Below are 20,160 nucleotides of genomic sequence, written 5' to 3' on the forward strand. Positions count from 1 at the left end.
TTGTTACTGTTTTAATAAGCGTGCTATCAAATCTCATTCTCTTGATGATGTCTCTTAAAAGTAAGTGTTTTGATGTTTCGATTTGTCATAATATATGTTACTTAAAGATTGTATAGGTGTTAAACTAAAATCATTAATAATAATAAAAAATAACTGTTTCGGAATTAAGAGGGAAAAGGAACCATCACTAAGCTTAAGCTGGCATTTCTTATGGATCTTTACATGGTTTAATCGCATCTCAATGGTGTCTGGTATGGATATTTATTTATTTAGTGCCTGCACGTCATATTTAACTTTAAAAAGCGTGGCCTTCAAAAAATTGTGTTAGGGACATCTGTTCCCTTGTGTGCAGAGAAACTGTTCACTGTCCGTACAATATCACTCTTCTAGTGTTAGAGAATGCCACGACATGTCTTCTCATCTACTTGCTCCTGAATGAAAAGTTGAAGGATAAACAAACGAAGTCTATATTCCCTGAAAAGTTGAAAAGTGTGCAGTGTTGGCCACATTTTATGATGGATAATACTTCCTACACAAATAATTGGTACAAGGGGCAATAATGTCCATTTTGTAATTTGTCTTAAGATTCAAAGCGAGAGCTCCAGTGATCTAGTTGTAAAGTTTCGGCTTTAAGGACAAAGGCTCCAGATTCGAAACTCGATTTCATCGAAGAACTGCCAAGGCGACATGTCTAGTACACGTTAAACTGCTCATTTTAAATGCCATGTTATTGATATGGTTAGGAGAAGAAAATGCTGGTCCAAGCCTCTACATTTGACAATCATTTAATGTTAAGGGATAGTTAAAAATAGCCCTCGTGTTCTTAAAAAACTGGTTGTAAATATAGCTAAATTATTATACTTTTAATTACACCGGATGAATATTTAGAGACAACAAATGGTATAGTGCCAGGGTGAGGCGATTCCGTATGAATTACTTGCCATTAAATAAATATTGCTCCCCAGAGTTTCGAATGAGATTTTGCTTTATGAACTCTTTCAAATAATTAAATAATTCTATTATTTTATCATTATTATTTTAAGAACCGACTGTAGTATTAGAATTACATTTAACAGGTCCAATCGTACAAGTATAACCTCAAGGAAAGTTTACAAAAACCAATCATTTAGTATCAGCAAAAATATTGAAAAAATTATTTTAGGCAATTTCCTTAAAATAAATATTTTATCAGCTGAAAAAAAATTCTCAAATCAACATTGAAAAAAAATTAGAAGAAGGAGGTAAACTTTGACAGATTTTATATAAGAAATTTTTCGGAAAAAAATTGCAAAATTCTTAAATGTTATTCTTTCAAATTTCAAAACTAAAAAGAAAAATAAATAAAAGAAAAACAGCGGAAGAGATATTCCCAAAACTCTCTCGCATATACTCTAAAAAAGATGTTATTCTTCGACATAAAATTACAAATCTTCAGCTAAGCCGTGAATGCCAGGATTGCTCAGATTTTTATTTTCAGATCATGAGAGGTGATTTTTATTTTCAGATGATTTCAGATGATCGTGATTTTTATTTTTATTCAGATGATCATGATTTGAGATGATCATGATTTTTATTTTCAGATCATCAATCAGCGCATGAGAGCTGTGTACTCATACTGTGTATCATAGTAAAGAAAATAGAATATGTATTTTAGAAGCCTTTTAATCGACCGATTTAAGCGAAAAATTAACGCAATAATCGTAGTAATAAGATTTATCTGAAAAGTCGATAATAATATATTATAAATTTTAAAATTGAGTACTAAATTTCATTTAATTAATTTGTTGCGTTTTTAAGTTGCCGTTATTACATACAAGGCCAATCTCTTGAAGGATTCTCATGTGTACTAAATTTTATCCATTTATCTTTTTATATTATATAATCATTGTGCTTCACTTGTGTGCTCACAGACAGAATACCTCTGAATTTTCGTTCAAAATTTGATAGCTCAAAGAATTTTTGAGCTATCGATTCCCAAACAGAAATTTCAAAAATGGATTTTCAGGTTCTAAGCGAGCTGAAAGATGGAAATTCGTAAATTTCGAGTTGAATTTTTTGGTGATTACAATATTTTTTTTTATACTTCATATATGAAAAAGTAAAATAATAATACATAATAGTAACAATTTCTAGTAATTCTTATATATAGATTAAATGACTATCATTAATTTATAAAAAGAATATAGAGAGAGAATATAATGCGATTGAAAAGAAGTATTTATTAAATGATTCTAGCCATTATTAAAAAAAAAAAGTACATTCTAGTACTTATTAAAAAAAGTAAACCCCATTGCAGCCTGAAAAATAAAAAAGCAAATTCAAAAAAATTTGAATCCATTTAAAGCAATAAGAAAGTTTTAACACAATTGCAAATAAAGTTACTTTCTTCTTTTCTTATCCACGAAATTTGACCCTAAAATTTACAATCTCATAATAAAAAAAAACGTTTTCTAAAGAAGAAAATTTGTTCGATGAACCTAGTAAAGTGAACTTGAATTTCTTACTTGTTCACTTCGCCATACCATTTTTCAGATAGACTAAGTGGTTTCTGATTACCGAAGGCGAAACTTCACTTGAAAACACGTTCGCGTCCACGTGCAGAACCACGTGGATGCTCAGACAAGTAAAAACGGCTGTAGACTTACATACAAGATGAGTAGAAGACTTACTAACCATTATATTACCTTAACACTGAAGCTCTTATGTAATACGTTAAGAGCTAAGCCTTTTATGGCGTTCTTACCATTTAGCCGCGATATGGGATTTTATCGATATGAAAGCGATCGGATATTCGTGTTGCATGTAATAGTTTAAGTATATTTCATGCACGTATTTACTATCTTTTAATAAAACGGATACAACATTTTTTTGGTAATATTTAGGTATATTATTTTATGTTCACCAAATTATTTAAAATTTATTAATAACTAGTTTTGACTAATTGGTTTGTCGGGATTAATGGTTACTAAAAATTTCAATTAAATATTTTATGAAACTTGATCTTAGGGGCTTCCTTAATAAATGTTTTGGAACTTCAAATTCCGATAGATATATAATATATACCATCTTCGAAGTCTTATGCCATTTTGTTTTTGTACTATGCATTTTTAAAATTTTCTATTTATATCATTATGCATCCAATTATATCACACACACACACACACACACACACACACACACACACACACACACACACACACACACACACACACACACACACACACACACACACACACACACACACACACACACACACACACACACACACACCATTTCATTTTCATTTTAAAAAAATCAATTAAAAATCATTTAAAAGTTGCCGCATTTCAAAACTTTTTCACCATTGTTTGATTCTAGAAACTTTAAAAGTGAATTCAACAGAAGTACAAAAATTTTATTAAAAGCGTTTCTATAATTTAAACTTGCTAAACATGGGGAAATAAGCTGTACTTTCATATCTTGACTTCTTAAAAAAAAAATTTTTTTTTTTCAATATTTTCTAAAATTCTCTGAATTATGATATGCATTTGACATGTTTCATTTTTATGATACTTTTTTTTAAATATGTTATAAAATTTTTGCCTTAAGTGTCTTTCCTGTTCAGCTTTTATGCGACATGTACTGTTTTGGGCAGGTAGGTAAAATGAGTGAGGATTGAATAAATAAATAAATATCTTGATTCTCATCATAAGGAAGAAAATCCAAGATTAAATACTAGTAGCAAGAATGAAAATGATTTGGGTTTCATATCAAAAATAAAATACATTATTTTAAAATATGTTTAAAAAGTTTATTAAATATTGAAAAAAATTTTAAATGGTAAAATAAAGATGTCATTGAAAAGATAGCTTTTTAAATTTTAAGATAAAGTAAAAATTATTTTTGTGCTGTAATATTTTTAAAGATTATCGCCCAAAAACATTAAAATTTCGCTTAATTTTAGATAAATTAAAATTCCAATTGAAATTTCAAAAAAAAATTATAATAAATTAAAGAACTCTTCAATCTACTTATTTTCACCTACAAAGAATAAAAATGTCACAATTGTAGTTTGGTTTTAAGTCAAACTGTCCAGACAGAAGAGCCCATAAAGAGTACGCACAAAGTATGTCGTATGCAAACATTAGATACACATAGCTCCATCATTATTATTAGTTGAGAATGAATATATTTTTATACTGTATCCGATGATAAATAGTGGTTAATCAGTGATTGATGAATGACATGGCTTTTAATGTGTTAAAAAATATTCAAGAACATTTCTCCAAAAAGATGTACTGATAAGAAAGATATATTAGCGAAGTTTCGTCCGATATGATAAATAATTTACTGGAATCATATTACATAATTGTATAAGTCTCCATTAATGGAATCTTATAATAATTAACGAAGATTATTATGAATTCATTAATGGAGATTTTTAGAAATATTAATAAAACTATTTTAAAAGGTTAACTTTTTAAAGAAATTAAATACCATTTAACGATAACTACATACTCTTTTTTCAGCAATAGTACTTCCTGAATAATCATATGTGATAAATTTTTCTTTCTTGAATTTTTGTCAAACAAATAAATGTAAATTTTCATTATTGAATATATTGTGTCAATAATTTATTTATCTTTTCAATAGATAAAAATGAAAAAGATTATTTTTTTATTGCTGCTGTTTTTGACTTTTCTTAATTCTTTTGAATAAGTCACGTTTGAAAAGAAATATCAAATTTTAAATAATAAAATAGAATACTGCCATCCAAAATACACAAATATACAAAATATGAAAACTCAAGTACATCAAGTTGGGAGATTTGAGTCAATTATGAGTTAATTATTAAAAATGTGAAAAAATACAAATTTCGTGCACATTAACATTCTTCAAATATTCATAAATTTTCTAGTTTTTTTTTTAACATTCCAGTATGCAACAATGAAAACAAAATGTTTTATGGCAGTCTTTTTAAAAGTTTATTATAAAAAAATAGTATGTTGTTTGAAATCGAATCTAATTAAGTGAACATGAAATTATTTAAAATAAAAGTGGGGAAAGAAAATTTTAATTACAAATTCTAGCATCATTTTTTTAGATATTATATTTCCATTCGTAATATTATATATAAAAACCAATAAAAAAGAAATCCGAAGCTGTTAAGATTGTAAAGAAATACACAATTTCTAAAAATCAAAAACAAAGATTAACATAAATAGAAGTGAGGACGGCTGTGTCGACATCTATTGGATTATTTCACAAATAAAATTCTAATTTGTACTAGTTTTTAAATAAACATATTGAAAATGATCAGTTATCTAATATTGACTTCATTACAAATCACGCCTTGCTCTGAAAAATTTGTTTAAAATTTGTATTTAAAAACAAACATTAGAAATTAATCTTCATTTATAATAATGCGTATTTTATTTTATATAATATTTTCTCGGAGTTTTTAAATGCACATTACAGGCAGTAATTATTCACTTATATATAAATTTTAATATGTCAGACGTATCTTTGAAAATTTATCTTGTATAACCTAATAATTTTATGGCAATGAATCAATTTTATATGTTACCCAGTTATTTCTAATTCTTATTAATATTAATAGATGGCGACACTGATAAGTTCATTTTTCATGTTAATTTATTGATCATTTTCATTTCTTATATACTTAACTTTCTAATATTTTTTTATATGACTCAATAAACCGTAATTGGGCTTGTAACTTAGAAAGTATACAAGCTATTTCTGAGTGTCACTGAAATGGGTTTTTGCCTTGATAATTCATATAAAACTAAAACGAAATAAAATCTAGTTTCTTGCATAAAAAAATAGTTAATTTCGATAAGTTAATTTTAATTCCATGTTTGTGTATCTCCTATAATTTTTAAAATAATTTACCTAACCTTACAGTACTAAATAAATTTCAAAATTTTTTTAAAAAGCAGTTATTCTTTCAATGACACAATATCGGGTAAAGCAGGAATTCAAGAGCGATTATAGATACATGTATATAAACATCGAGGGAGCCTTGAAGATAAAACTTTAGTACATTTGTACTAGCTTTTAAACTATTTATGACCTAAAAAAAGCGCCAGATGTTGTATACAAATATTGCGATGTCTTCACCATGATTGGATTATCAGATAGAGAGTCTAGGCAATTACCTATTTGCCCCGATTTTTTTTTTTTTTTTTTTGTAAAGTTATCAGTGTGTACCAGTTAATTTTGCGCTTTCATTTGATTGATAAGGGCCATGTATTCGCATGTTTAAAAAAATTATAACAAACTATAGTTTAAAATTCAAATAATTATTCTTAAGATTTTTTTTATGAGTTCAAATTCTTTTACACTTCAGAAGGGTTTAAATATTATTTTGCACCTGGGTGGTTGATTTCTTAGTGAATGGCACTGTCAAACTTTGAAGTAGAATATTCATACTGTGTTTTAAAAAGTTGTTATAATTTGTTTAAAAATGTTTTAAAATTTTATTTTAAAAATGTATGCACAAAATATTGAGAAAACACATTCGAAGGTGATCTGCAATTATGTTTTATTATTTCAGCTTGTCCTAAAATTTAATAAACACTACTTATATAACTATGCAATTTTTAAACAAATTTTTTTAAAAAAAGCTATTTTTGGTAGTACGGAGAGGAAAGTAAAGAAAGAAATTAGCATTTCCTACGGATTCTTACAAGACTGTATCCATCCCTGATTTTCACGATTTTTGTAACATTCAAATGCTGATAAATACCGATACCGCAGAACATATTGAAGCTAACTGAGGACGAGGATAGAAGGCGAAGTTGATGGAAAAAATTGGGAAACAGCGAGTTGCAAATTTTTCCATCCATTTAAAAGCATATCTTACTACATTCAGTCTGTAGAATGTAGTACTGTAACTAGTAAATTTATTTAAAAATACTTATAATCATAAATTTACATAAAATATTTATAACCATAAATTTACATATTAAATAATCATGTTTAGTATGCATATTTTAATTTTGAATGGGCGAAATATGCATAATGAAAGTTTTATACATTTAAAAAAAAGTCAGCGTTCATTTTTTAAATGTTTTTAACAGTTTTAGGCTTTTTTATATATAAAAAAGAAGGAAATTGAAATTAAATCAGTTTTTATTATTTTTTTGAAGTCATATCTGTCTCTATTTTTCTTGTCATATGAACTTTTTGGTGCTTTCTTTTTGAGTTACGCTGATTTTTTTTAAGTTTGAATCAGAGAAATTTAAATAAAATTATTATCTGTCCTTATTTTTTTATGGACATGTTCTGATTTAGGAAACATTACTGAAATAATTGAAATTTAATTACTTTTCTTTAAAAAATTAAAATTAAAATTTCAGGTTAAATGGTAGAAAATTAGAAAGGCGTAGAACAGTTTGAACATAACTCATAATGCATCCGAAATATAGTATGAGTTACATGAATTTCAAAATTTCAGATTTAAAACTCTTTTGCCGAGGAAGCTTTTAAGACTAAATTACCTACAAAATATTCAATTGAAATCTTAATTAACGAATAATACAGGTGAACTAGCTGGCCCACAAAGGCGATTAGTAGTTTAAATAATAATTAATAGGTAGATTAAAATCGCTACGGATAAGTAAATTATAAAAATAACATCTTAAAACAATAAAAAAAAACCTATTATACTTGCCAAAGGTAGAAGATGGGAAATATCAATACACAAAGACATCTTTTTCATATTAATTGAAAACCAGAGTTTTCCTAAATCCGAACTCGGAAAATCATTTTGGTGATCAGAAAAGTTTTATTTTAGCAGCAGTAAGTACACCACAATCATGATTACACGAGTTGGTTTTGAATCTCAATTTTGTTGTTGTTTCTTATGGCACTTGCCATGGACAAACCCGCTGTTACGAAGACAGCGATTTTAAGCCGATGGGAAAGCGTCTCTTTTTTTTATAGTAGCGCCAACTAGGGCAAAGAGTACGACTTTGCTACTCACGCATTACTCATTCGTTGCACAACCCCTTTTTACAAGAGGGCACATTCACACATCTCACAGATAGAACAGGAAGAACAACCATGCCCAAACCGTGACTCGAACCCGGGACGCCCAGATCACGGGGAAAACGTACTACCCCTATGCCAGGACACCGGCTCGTAATCTTTCTGATAACTGAAGTACCTATTACCAAATATTTCTAAGGTATAAATGTCATGACAAAGCTGTGTTTCAGAGAAACATATCATAATTTTCAAACGCCACAGAACTGACAAAAATGAGTAGTTTCAGTTCTTAAACCACGAATATTGTAATAAAGAGAGTTATTCATTTGAATCCGTGCATATCTTATGTAACTTTGGGTTATTAGAACAATTATTATACATTTAAGGAATAATTTCATGAGAAATTTGATAAAAAGTAAGCTTTCTCCTTGCCTACCTCCCCCCCCCCCCAAAAAAAAAGAAACCTTCGGATACAAGATATCCTTCAGGCTATACCAACGCATCTACCCCACTGTATACCACTGCCTTCACCAGTGTACATACACACATCTCCGTTTCTATCCGATTTCCCGCTGATTGCAAGGAAAAAGTCTGAGCAAAAGTACAGCAAATGACTAGTACGTCACTTTTGGGAGTAGGAAAATCGTGTGCATCACTAACAATCAATGAGCATCAAGCTGCTAATCGCTTCTCTGGCCTTTTGACATTAATAGCGTCCTCTGTAATTTGCTGTTAATGGCTTCTCTAACACGAGTCGAATGTTTGAATTGATGAAATCATCAACTTTCTGTTGTTGCTGTTTATAATGGCAGTTGCCATGGACAAGCCAACTGACGAAGTCAGCAATTTTAAGCCAAGGGAGCGTCTCTTGTTTTAGCGCCAACTAGGCGCCAAGAGTACATCTTAGCTACTTACGCATTATATTCGCTTGTACAACCCCTTTTTACAGGGAGGCACATTCACACATCTGACAGATAGAGCATATAAAGAACAACCATGCCCGAACTGGGACTCGAACCCAGGACGCCCAGATCACGGGGAAGACGCGCTACTCCTATGCCAGGACGTCTGCTCAACTTTGTGTATAATTCATTAATGGTGAAGTGGAAGTAGTAGAATACCTGAAATAGTATCAGTTCCGTTTGGATAACCCATGGCTTTAAGAATTCTAGAGACAATTTTATAGCAAACGGCAGGTGGTTATTTCACTCGCTGAGGAGGACAGTTATTCCATATAGATTTAAATCTTAGTAATTAGGATTTTATTCTGAAGAAGAAGGTTCCAATTCATGGCATTCTCTATTGAAATGTTACAGAGATTCTTAAAAGTATAGACTACTATATCAATAGAATAGGTACTATTTTAGGAATTCTACAACTTCCAAATACTTGGAACAAATTGTGCGCAATGGTTGTGATTACACAGAAAGGCTATAAACGTTTCAGGTTAGAATAAATAATGGTTGGCCATATTTATATGGTTGCTAGAATTAAACATCCAACCTAATACATTTATTTCATTCAATTTAACGTGGATATAGTTTTTTTATAAAAAAAAACCCACAGAAATCATGGAAAAAGGAGAACAATAAAATTACATTGAACAGATAATATTTTTTTATTATTTTGAGAGAATGTGAAAATGTTTTCTAGATAACATTTGTCAAGTTATCGGCTGAAAACAACAAAATTGAGAAATAAATAAAACAATAGTATCAAACAGTCATTGTAAAATGTGATTTTAGATAAAGGTTTTTATTGATGGTAAATGAGAAAGTTTAGAGGTATAAAACTAAATACAAAATAAGCTTTGATCTTATGTTATAGATGTTATTTTTATTTAGAGATACAGATTGCGTCAGTAATTCGTGCAAACTTCAAAATTCATAGCAAAAAAAAAAAAAAAAAAAACACTCCCAGAAAAATATTTCAAGCTGCGCGAATATGATCAAAGGGACATTAGATTTATTTTATCATGTGTTTTAAAAAAAGATTTCAAAAATAATCTAAAGAGGGCGTTTACACTTTATACAGAGATGTTTTATGCCAATCAGGCTATCAATAAAATACTTGGTTGGAAATAGATTCGTCATTCGATATCGGTAATGTGCTATCGTTACCAAATCTAGTGTTCATTGCTAATAAGCCCTATTTGATTGAATAGAATAATAATGAATCTAGTTTTACGTTTTCAAGAAACGGGAGTTTCGAGGATTGTTTACGAAGTGGCAGACCATCCTTGTGCAAAGATGCGTATCCACGTTGTAAAAAGTGTCATGGAAGAATTGGCAATCGAGACATCAATGCGAAGTAGTAGGCTTGTGAAGCTACGAGAATAACTGGAATACCGAAATCGTCGATATGATGTATTCTGCACTTAGTCTTATGTCTGTATCCATGGAAGATACAAGCATTTATTACCGGCAGATACAAGTGAAAACTAAACTTTGCTTGATGGGCGCTAGCATAAATGGAACTTAACTCAGCATGATTGCTGAACGCTATGTTGTTGTTGTTTCTTATGGCACTTGCCATGTTCAAGTCCGCTGTTCGAAGACAGCCGATTAAACCAGAGGGGAAGCGCCTCTTGTTTCAATAGTAGCTCCATCTAGAGCCAAGAGAACGACTTAGCTACATACACGTCACAACCCTTTTTACGTGGCGGACTTCATTCACGCATCCACAGATCGTAATTTAGACCTGAATCAGAGAACGATCAAACCTGATCGAGTACCCCCAGTGGTATTACTCTCGACATGTAGGACTTTGTGACCACGACAGATTTATACGCGCGTCAGCCACCAAGCACGCGGGGAATCTTCGGCCGGCGGGGTTCGAACTCGCAAGGCTATCCCGGCCTGAACGCTATGTGAATGGATGAAATATACTTTTCACTGCATGGCGGCATCAATACGCAAAACATTTATTTCTGGCCAACGTTAAATCCTCTTGAGTGCCTGACCAAACCATTATACACTCCTCTTGTGACTGTATGGTATGGTTTCAACGCGCCTTTCATTCTGAGCCTTTTCTTTTTGAAAGAGTATTTTCCTGTTAAAAACCAGATTTAATAATTAATAATAATCTGTCTGAAAAATTCTGTACAGTCGTTGTAGAACGATATTTTGCGCTTTTACGTTACCACGTTTTGCTTGAATTGCAAGAAAGAGATGCATTAGGATGGTGCTCCACTCCACTTTACACGTGAAGTCAAGACGTTTTGTTGGACGCTTTCACTGAAAACCGAATGATAAGTTGAGGTTGTAAGTTTAAGTGGTTATCCTGATCATCCTATTCGACTCCCGGACGATTTTTGGTGGTCAAAATACTTAATTTAATAAATACTCGTGTTGCACCTTAATTCTCTAATCACTTTGATGGAACTGAAAGATGCCATTCAACGAACTGTTGGTGGCATCGATTCCGCCTTGCTATACTCAACTGTAATAAGCATTGTGACGAGCCTCACTTGCCTTTTATATCTTATGGTGGTGGTCATACTGAACATCTTACACTTTAAAATAAACTCATAGTGTCGTGTTATTATGATCTGTTTCATTTTGTAATTACATTTGCCAGATTTGTAAAAAATATTTCAGTATGAAGTCTGATCGAGCCCTCTTTCGGTTATTTTTGAAATTTTTTTTTATATATATGGTAAAAAAGTCCATTGTTCTTCTAATTATATTCAGGCAAACCTAAATTTTTTTTCCGAGCATTGCTTTTTTTATTATGAAATTTTGAAGTTTGCTCGAATTTTTAAAGCTATTCTGTATATGAGGAAATGGAGGGTAGAACCTAACATTCCATCTTATGTTCTTGAATAAGGGAGTACATGAAACGGTAGAATTGCATTCATCAAAAAATTTCACCTCGAGATTATAACGAATTTCTATTAGTTTTCTAACTCCCAAAACGTGTTTTTCCGATTAGTCCAAAAAAGATATTTTTGGAATTTGTATATAAACAAGATAACTATATAAAAAAAGATTTTTTTTTTATTAAATGCATAGGATTCCTAATGCCATAGATAATTTCTTTTTCCCATAGATTTTTATGAACTTTTGAATGGAATCTATTCACAGCGAGGATAATGTATGGAAGCAAAAGAGCATGATAACAAAGAAACATAAAGAATTAGTTAAATAAAATTTTGCAATCTATATTTGCCTATAAAATGTCGATTTGTTTAAAATTTTACACAAATTCCGTCAAAAAGTTGATTGTCTATTGCTCTGTACTTTTAATTATGCCGGCGTCCTGGCATAGGGGTAGCGCGGCTTCCCCGTGATCTGGGCTTTCCGGATTCAAGACCCGGTTCGGGCAGGGTTGTTCTTCTGTGTTCTATCTGTGAGGTGCGTGAATGTACCTCCCTGTAAAAAGGGGTTGTGCAAGCGAATGTGACGCATGAAGTAGCTAAGTCATACTCTTGGCTCTAGTCGGCGCTCACTCGGCTTAAATCGCTGACAGATAACTGTCAGCGAGCTTGTAAAGTGCCGTAAGTCACAAAAACTGTTAATTACAATAGAGAAAATAATTGTAAATATTTAGGTACCTGAAATTTAGCATGTAGTTTTTACTAGATTGTCACAGAATTACTAAAATAGTAGTTTTGTGATATATTAATTTTTTTTAATTATAAAGTAACATTTGTATATTTTTGCTATATGTTTGATTTCATAACATGGTAAAAAGATGCATTATTTTTTTCTCTCTTTTCCCGTATTTCTTTTTAATTATTTTATGTCTATACAAATGTTCTATTTTTTTTTAAAACTGTAAGCAATGTTTTCTAACCTGTAGTCTCTCAGCCGTAGCCTTTTTTTTTTTTTCTGCATACATATGAAGTTCTGATTTAACATATCTAAAAAAACGAGGTTAATTGAATTATTTCAGATTTCAATGATCATAAAGTGTCAAATCCGCTGCCGCTTTTGTTGGTTCAATCATAGTCTTGACCATGTCAAGAGATTTTTTTTTTTTTTTTTGTCGTGTGACTATTTTAAGCCAAATTTTTGCGCAACAGCTTCTGAGGGTAAAGACCCCTGAACATCCGAGGGCAGAAGTCTGACTTCCATCTCAAATGAAGATAGCACACACACACTCGCTTACACAACCCCTTTTTACAGGGGGTGGGGTGGAGGTTCATTCATGCACCTCATAGAGAGAAGACAAGGAAGAGAACAACCATGCCCGAACCAGGACTTGAACCCGGAACGCCTAGACCACGGGGAAGACGCGCTACCCCTAGGCCAGGACGCCGGCTGTTAAGATATATAAAAACTTTATTTTCTCTTTTGCGAAATATAAAAAAGGAAAAGTATTGAAATCGTCAATTTTTTGGCCTCCAGATTTTGGCGAATCCCTACATTTCAGATCTTATAGAATAAAAAACACGCTCATTAGTTATGTGTATCTGTCATTTTGTCTGTGAACACGATGAATCAAAAGAGCATTATTTATCTTAAGATCAAATTTGTAGATTTCTGTCTAAATTTCTGCAAACTCCATCGAAGGGAAGTTTGTCTCCCTATAAGGGCTTAAGTGCTATAACTCAAAAAAGATGTTCAATTAGAGCAATGAAATTTAATCTGTGATCTTATCATCAAATTTGTAAAATCTTTTTTTCACAATTTGAACGACTTCCTCTAAACTACAAAAACACGGAAACTCAAAAACGCACAAAAGAAATCTGAAGTGAAGATTTATCATCAAAACTGTAACTCTATATATTAAATTTTGGTTCAAAGAATATATCATTTATTGGTCTGTAAATTTGATCACACGTGAACACAGCGACAGATATAAATAAAATTGGTATGAAGCCGTATTTAAAATTCTAGTTCTGCTTCAAATTTTAGATCTAATCGTTGAAAAGAAAAACGAAGATTTTCCGCTCTACTCTACTTCGATTCGTTCTGAAGAAGGAAAAAAAGAGATGTTCTATTTGAGTAAATGAGAAGACTGACGGAAGAACACTCCCAGTGGGTAATACTTACAAAAGTATTTTGTATAATGAAGTATACAAAGTATTATAATTGTCAAAAAATCTGCAATCAAGAATTTGACGAATCTCCACGTTTCTGATCTCTCTGAGTCCGAAAACACATTTTTAGAATTATGTCTTCCTGTCCATTCATTCGTTTGTCTATCTAAGAACAGGTTAATTAAAAAACGGTTTGAGCTAAATGGAAGAAATTTGGTATATGATACCGAATTTGCAGATTTCTGTTAATTTTTTTTTATGACATCCAGTTAGAGGGTGTCCGTCTGTCTTAATGGAAATTCACATGATAATTGCTAAACGAAGAGAGCTAGATGGATATAATTTAGTGCACTAATCTAAAGATATAAACAGATGATATGCATCAAACTGAAACAAAATCCATTGAAGGGGATGGGGATGTTCCTACGAATATTCATCTTTGGAATACGAGAGGTTCGTATAAAAGGCGATACGAATTTTATACATTCACATACATTTATTTTTCACACACACCACAGAACATCACAAGACAGACTCACAAAACACCAACTTACATCGTTCTTCTAATAAACATATTATAGTTGTGCTCTCTAACGGCGAACATTCGGAACACACCCCACCTGTACTTTGTTAAGAGTGTATTTTACAAACTATTATACGATTATCAAATACAAAAGAAGAAAAATAAAACAATATAAATTCACAAACAATACAAAACAATAACAAATGCAATAGAAATAAGCAATGATACATGAACAAAAAAATCTTTTTTAAACATTAAGTTATTTCAAGTGGGTAAATTAATTGAATTGGTCGTCTCAACTGACACTCAGATGTTTTGACAATATATGATCTTATATGACCATATCGACAAATAATTACTTCTTCAACAATATCAAGAGGCCATAAAAGTTTAAATTTAGTAGTTCCTTCAAGCAAAACTACGTCTCCCACTTTCAGATCTCTTTCTGGCAAAGGATTAACAAATTTATGTGCATTTCGCAACTGCATCAAATAATTAGCTTTCCATTTCGCCCAAATTTGACGCAAGAGTCTAGTTTGATAAAGTTTGCGTCGAGTTAATTCTGTTCGTTACTGAAAATTTCTGTAAAATGCGCAGGATAACTATGATTTTCCTGTCCAGGAAATAAAAAATGGGCAGGTGTAAGAGGTAGTGGTTCGTTTAATTCATTGATAGTATATGTAAGGGGTCTATAGTTCAATACAAATTCAATTTCTGCAAGAATGGTCGTCATTTCTTCAAAGCTAAGAAAGGACTTTCCGATAATTTTTCTTAAAGGTTCTTTAATACTTTTCATGAATCTTTCATAAAATCCGCCCCACCAAGGAGCACGAGGGGGGATAAACTGCCATGTTATATCATGCAAAGCAATAAAATTTTTTAAACTCTGAATCAACCAAAATTTTGGAAAAAACATTTTAAGATGCTTTCCGTGTTTTTGAAACTCTTAGCGTTATCTGAAATGATGACCTTACAATTTCCCCTTCTTGCTAAAAATAGTCTTAAAGATAAAATGAAATTTTTAGTAGTCATAACAGTTACCAATTCAATATGAAGAGCTCTTGTAACAGCACATGTAAACAAAGTTATATAGGATTTTTGATTGGCATCTCTCCCCGAACGAATACTGACTGGACCAGTAAAATCAATTCCAGTGTCACAGTGAAAGGAGGTTTTTCAAGAAATCTAGATTTTGGCAGATTTAATTTCTTTAGCAGGTTTCAATGAGTATCTCTTGCAGATGAGACAAGTTTTCAAAACCTTTTTCACAATTTGTCTACCCCTCGGAATCCATTATGCACTACGAATTTTAGCGATGGTAGCCGACACCCCACCATGGAAAACTTTCTTATGTTCTCTAGAAATTAGTAATTCAGTAAATTTTGACTGTTTAGGTAAAAGAATTGGATGAATCTCATTGTCAGACAATTCCCTCTCTTCTAATTTTCCCCTTACCCGTAAAACATCATTTTTATCTAAAAATGGGGCAAAATAATAGAGACGATTTTTTAGATATCTGCTTATCATTTTTAATGCATTCCAATTCGGAAGAGTAGACAAGATTTTGCTCATATTTAATCCAATCTAGTTCAGCTTCTACGAGCTCAGTTGCAGTGTAAGATCCCAATTCTACTGGTAATTTCTTTTGAGTTTGTTAACGAATCTTTTAACCAAAAACTGTAATTTTTAACACTCTATTTAAGTGACTGTATTAATTGAAATCTAAAACAAATTCAGAATCATACACAGCACATTTACATTGAGAAATTATTTCAACTTCATTTCTTATTTCCAAATCTCCAATGGGTTTTTCATTTTCAACCTTACTAGGCCAAAACTCACTAGGCTGACATAGCCAAGGTGGTCCATGCCACCACAAAGAATTTTGGGCTAAGCCCGAATCAGAAATACTCCTGGAAAGGATGTCTGCAGGGTTTTCTTTTCCAGGGCAATGAGACCATTGTGCTTTTTCGGTTAAAGTTTGTATTTCATTGGCTCTATTTTTAACAAAAGTTTTGTAGTTATTGGCCTCACCGTTTATCCAAAACAAACATATGGTTGAATCTGATTAATAGTGATGAGTAGTTTCAAATTTTAAACATTTACTTACTTGTTTAGCTGACAATAAACATCCTAACAATTCTAAACGTGGCAACGTGATAGACTTAATAGGGGCAGCCCTACCCTTGGAATAAATGAAGCTAGTAATTACTCGGTATTCCAGAGTGGTTCCTCGCAAATATACCACACAGTCGTGGGGATTCTTGGAAGTATTTGAAAAAGAATGAATATCAAATGAAATAAAATCACATAAATTTAACCCTGAAAGAAAATGTCTAGGAATGAATATCTCTTTCAAATGTTCGAATTCACTGCACCACAACTGCCACTTGTAGTCCAGCAAAGGTGGAAGTTCACTATTCCAATCAATTTTTGCAGCCCACAATTCTTGGATAAGAATCTTCAGTTTCATGATGAAAGCTCCTAAAAATCCTATGGTATCGAAGATGCTACCCAGTACGTGGAGAACAAATCTCTTAGTACTGCCACCATTGGCAGCAATGTCTTTCAATTTGCCGACGTCAAAAAAGATTAAATCTTTGTCTGGATCCCAAGCTAGTCCTAGAACTTTACATGGAACACCACATCCCTTTGTGTCATCAGTTTCTATGCCTAATTGTTTGTACCTTTCACGAAATGGTCCCGAATTAGTTTGCCATTTTCTTAGCACCATTCCAGCCCTTTTCATGACTTCTACACTTTCGGTGCTGATTTTGAGAGCCGTTTCTAGGTCGTCAAATCCACCAACAAGATCATCGACCCAGAAAGAATCTTTCAACATTTCACAAGTTTCTGGGAACTAGTGCTGATACTTTTCAAAATGATGCTTAAGAGTTGCTGCGAGCAAGTAAGGACTTGGTTTGAGTCCAAATAGCACTCTGGTAAAGTTTAGTACGCAAAGCTTGTCTGAATTGAGGTCTTCAATCCAGAAAAATTTAGTAAATCGTCGATCTTATGGGTCTATCAAAATTTGTAAGTATGTCTGTTTAACATCCGCTGTATATGCTACAGCATTTTTTCTAAATTGCACCAAAAGTTCGAACAAGTTAGGATACAGGTTTACTCCAGTGTGAAGACAGTCATTAAGTGAGTATTCTCCTTCAGCATGAGTTGTACCATCAAACACAATTCTGAGGCGACTACTTGTTTTATCTTCGCGAATGACAGCATGTTGGGGCAAATAAAACGTTGATTCATCTACTAAATCATCTGACAATTCCACTATTCCCGCTTTCAAATAACTGCCAACAACTTCCCGATACTCCTTATATAAAGATGAATCTCTCTTAAATCTCCTGACTAAAATATTAAAGCGTTTTAATGCCACCTCCCTATTGTTCCCTAACTTTTCTTACATTCCCTTCTATCCACGGCAACTAACACAATATCTATTTTCAACAAACTGAATCGAATCATTGAATTCCCTTAAAAGGCCTTGTTCATTCACACCTAAAGTATCTATTTCGTCACCTCTAATTCCCAAACTTTCCAATTCCCAAAAGCGTGTAAGCTCCGAAGAGATAGCATCCTTTTCACTAAAAATGAAATTAACTCATGTGGACTCACACTCTCACATCTACTTTGAAGGGACCATCCAAAAACAGTTTTTAGAGCAACTAACGATGAATTTAACCGTTGAAATATCTTAGTCAAATCCCAGTAATAATCTGATCCTACTAACAATGAGATCCGACAATCGTTAGACAACTCATTACAATTAAACGTCAACTCAAGTCTCCTAGCCTTCATCTCAGCACAAACCCTTTGATCAGGAACATGAACAGGAGCTCTCGAAAATCACCATTTCATTGCCTACAAAAATATTCCGTAACCTTACCTCAACTTTACGACACACCTGCAATTTAGGATTGTTCGCACCAAAACTGTAAATTTTCAATTTTTCAAATCCAATAACCCTTAATCCTAACCTTTCAGAAACAGATTTTTTTTTATAAAAGTACGTTCAGATCCATTATTAAACAAAGCAAATATAAAGTCCGAAGATTTAGAACCAGTAATTTCTACCTTTACTCATTGCAACAAAATTCCTCTTTCATTATTCGCCATGTGATTCGAAGAAGTAGATACAACCTCATTCAAATTTTTCTCTTCATTTTGTTTTTTCTTTGACTCGCCCTCGCCTCTTTGCCTCTTAGAGTTTTCTAATTTATAACATATTGCGCGGGCATGCTTACCATTACAAAAAGAACAGAAGCGCCATTGCAGTTTTTAACAAAACAATTTTCATTACAACATAACAGGCATCTTCTTTCGCGTAGCAATTTTTCTCTCTTATTTTGAGCTTTCAAGTTCTCACATAAATGACTCAAATGATTTTGATGGCAAAATATACAGTCGCTTGAAGCAGCATTAGTCATCAATTCATTCGCGAAGGATATAAATTTATTCCGATTCGAAGTGCCTCCATAATGTTTATGAGAAAATTGTTTGGGCTGGGAATCTGACGCCTGACGATGCGATGGGAGGTAAACAGTGGATTGTTGCATATGAATGGCTTTCTCTCTAGCGATGATAGCGTTATGCAAAAAAACTCATTGATTCATCTAGATCATGATTAGTAGTAGAAATTTGCTGTTTACTAAATTCTGAAATAAGATCACTGGGAAAGAGTTTCAAAATAATTGCGCAAAGCATTACGCTATATGTTACCGATTTCACACCTAAGCTTTCAAGAGAACGAATTTGAGTTTGACATTTAAAATAAAGATTCCTTAATTCCTGTAAATTAGAAGAAATTTTTAAAGGTGTCGTATTTAGACATATGGGCATTAATTAACACATCTCGCTGGCCAAATGTATCTAAAATTAACTTAAGTGCTGACTTATAGTTATTTCCTGTTATCGCAAAACCTTTAATGCAAGCAAGTGCATCACCACGACGACAAATAATAAATAAGAAAGTTTTTCCAACATCTGAGAGAGAGGAATTTTTGTTAATTGAATTTTCGAATTGGTTCCAAAAATTTAAATACTCTGATGGATTGCCATAATAGGTTTGAATTTTCAATTTAGGTAATTTTGCATTTATATTTGATTCGCATCGATTTACTGGGGTTTCACGCAAATTACTAGTTTCATGTTCATTTACGCAATGCGAATGCAAAGATTTTATTTTATTCTTTAATTTTACAGTAAAACTATTTCTTCATAATATTCATCAATTTTCTGAATTTCCGACTCAATATCATTAATATCTAAAAGATTTTCGAATTTTACTATTGATGGATTTCATTTGTTCGTCTGGTTTGTAGATGCACCAAAAGACCTTCGAGCTCATCCATTTCAACTCCGTCTAAACGAGTTTTTATTTTTGAAATTAATTTTGTAACTTGTCCTCTGTGTGAGGAACGTAGTTTTTTCAACTTATCTAACCTATCTTTTTCGTTCTTTTCAGCCATAACTAATTCTTTTTCTTTTACAGATATTAACTAACACAATCAGATGACTTCCTTTCCAAACTCGAACAATTTTAAAACATATGTGGTTCAGAAATACAACACAACTAGTAACGAACAACTAAAAATGAAAGTTAATTCAAACACACTCAAAATGACTCCCTTTACAAATCAAACAATTT

The 20,160-nt window shown here is 32.0% G+C and overlaps 1 protein-coding gene across 1 annotated transcript; it reads right to left on the reverse strand.

Annotated features, from left to right (window-relative positions):
* Positions 1-17,514: 17,514 nt before the first annotated feature.
* Positions 17,515-19,981, reverse strand: LOC129962889 (uncharacterized). Its single transcript, XM_056076889.1, has 3 exons — positions 19,956-19,981; positions 17,944-18,097; positions 17,515-17,826 (listed from the first exon to the last, which is right to left on the reverse strand). Exons 1-3 carry the CDS (start codon positions 19,979-19,981, stop codon positions 17,515-17,517), a joined length of 492 nt encoding a protein of 163 aa, XP_055932864.1.
* Positions 19,982-20,160: the final 179 nt, after the last annotated feature.

This window comes from Argiope bruennichi, chromosome 3 (assembly GCF_947563725.1).
Source record: "Argiope bruennichi chromosome 3, qqArgBrue1.1, whole genome shotgun sequence".
In the NCBI taxonomy this organism is placed as follows: Eukaryota; Metazoa; Arthropoda; class Arachnida; order Araneae; family Araneidae; genus Argiope; species Argiope bruennichi.

Excerpts from the sequence above, each read along its gene's own strand:
- LOC129962889 (XM_056076889.1), bottom strand. The coding sequence starts at position 19,981 with ATGGCTGAAAAGAACGAAAAAGATAG. Across the intron at positions 18,098-19,955 it reads GAAAAGAACGAAAAAGATAG|TGAAAAGGATGCTATCTCTT; the intron begins GTTAGATAAGTT and ends TTTCATTTTTAG. Across the intron at positions 17,827-17,943 it reads TTGTTGAAAATAGATATTGT|GAGTATCGGGAAGTTGTTGG; the intron begins GTTAGTTGCCGT and ends TCTTTATATAAG.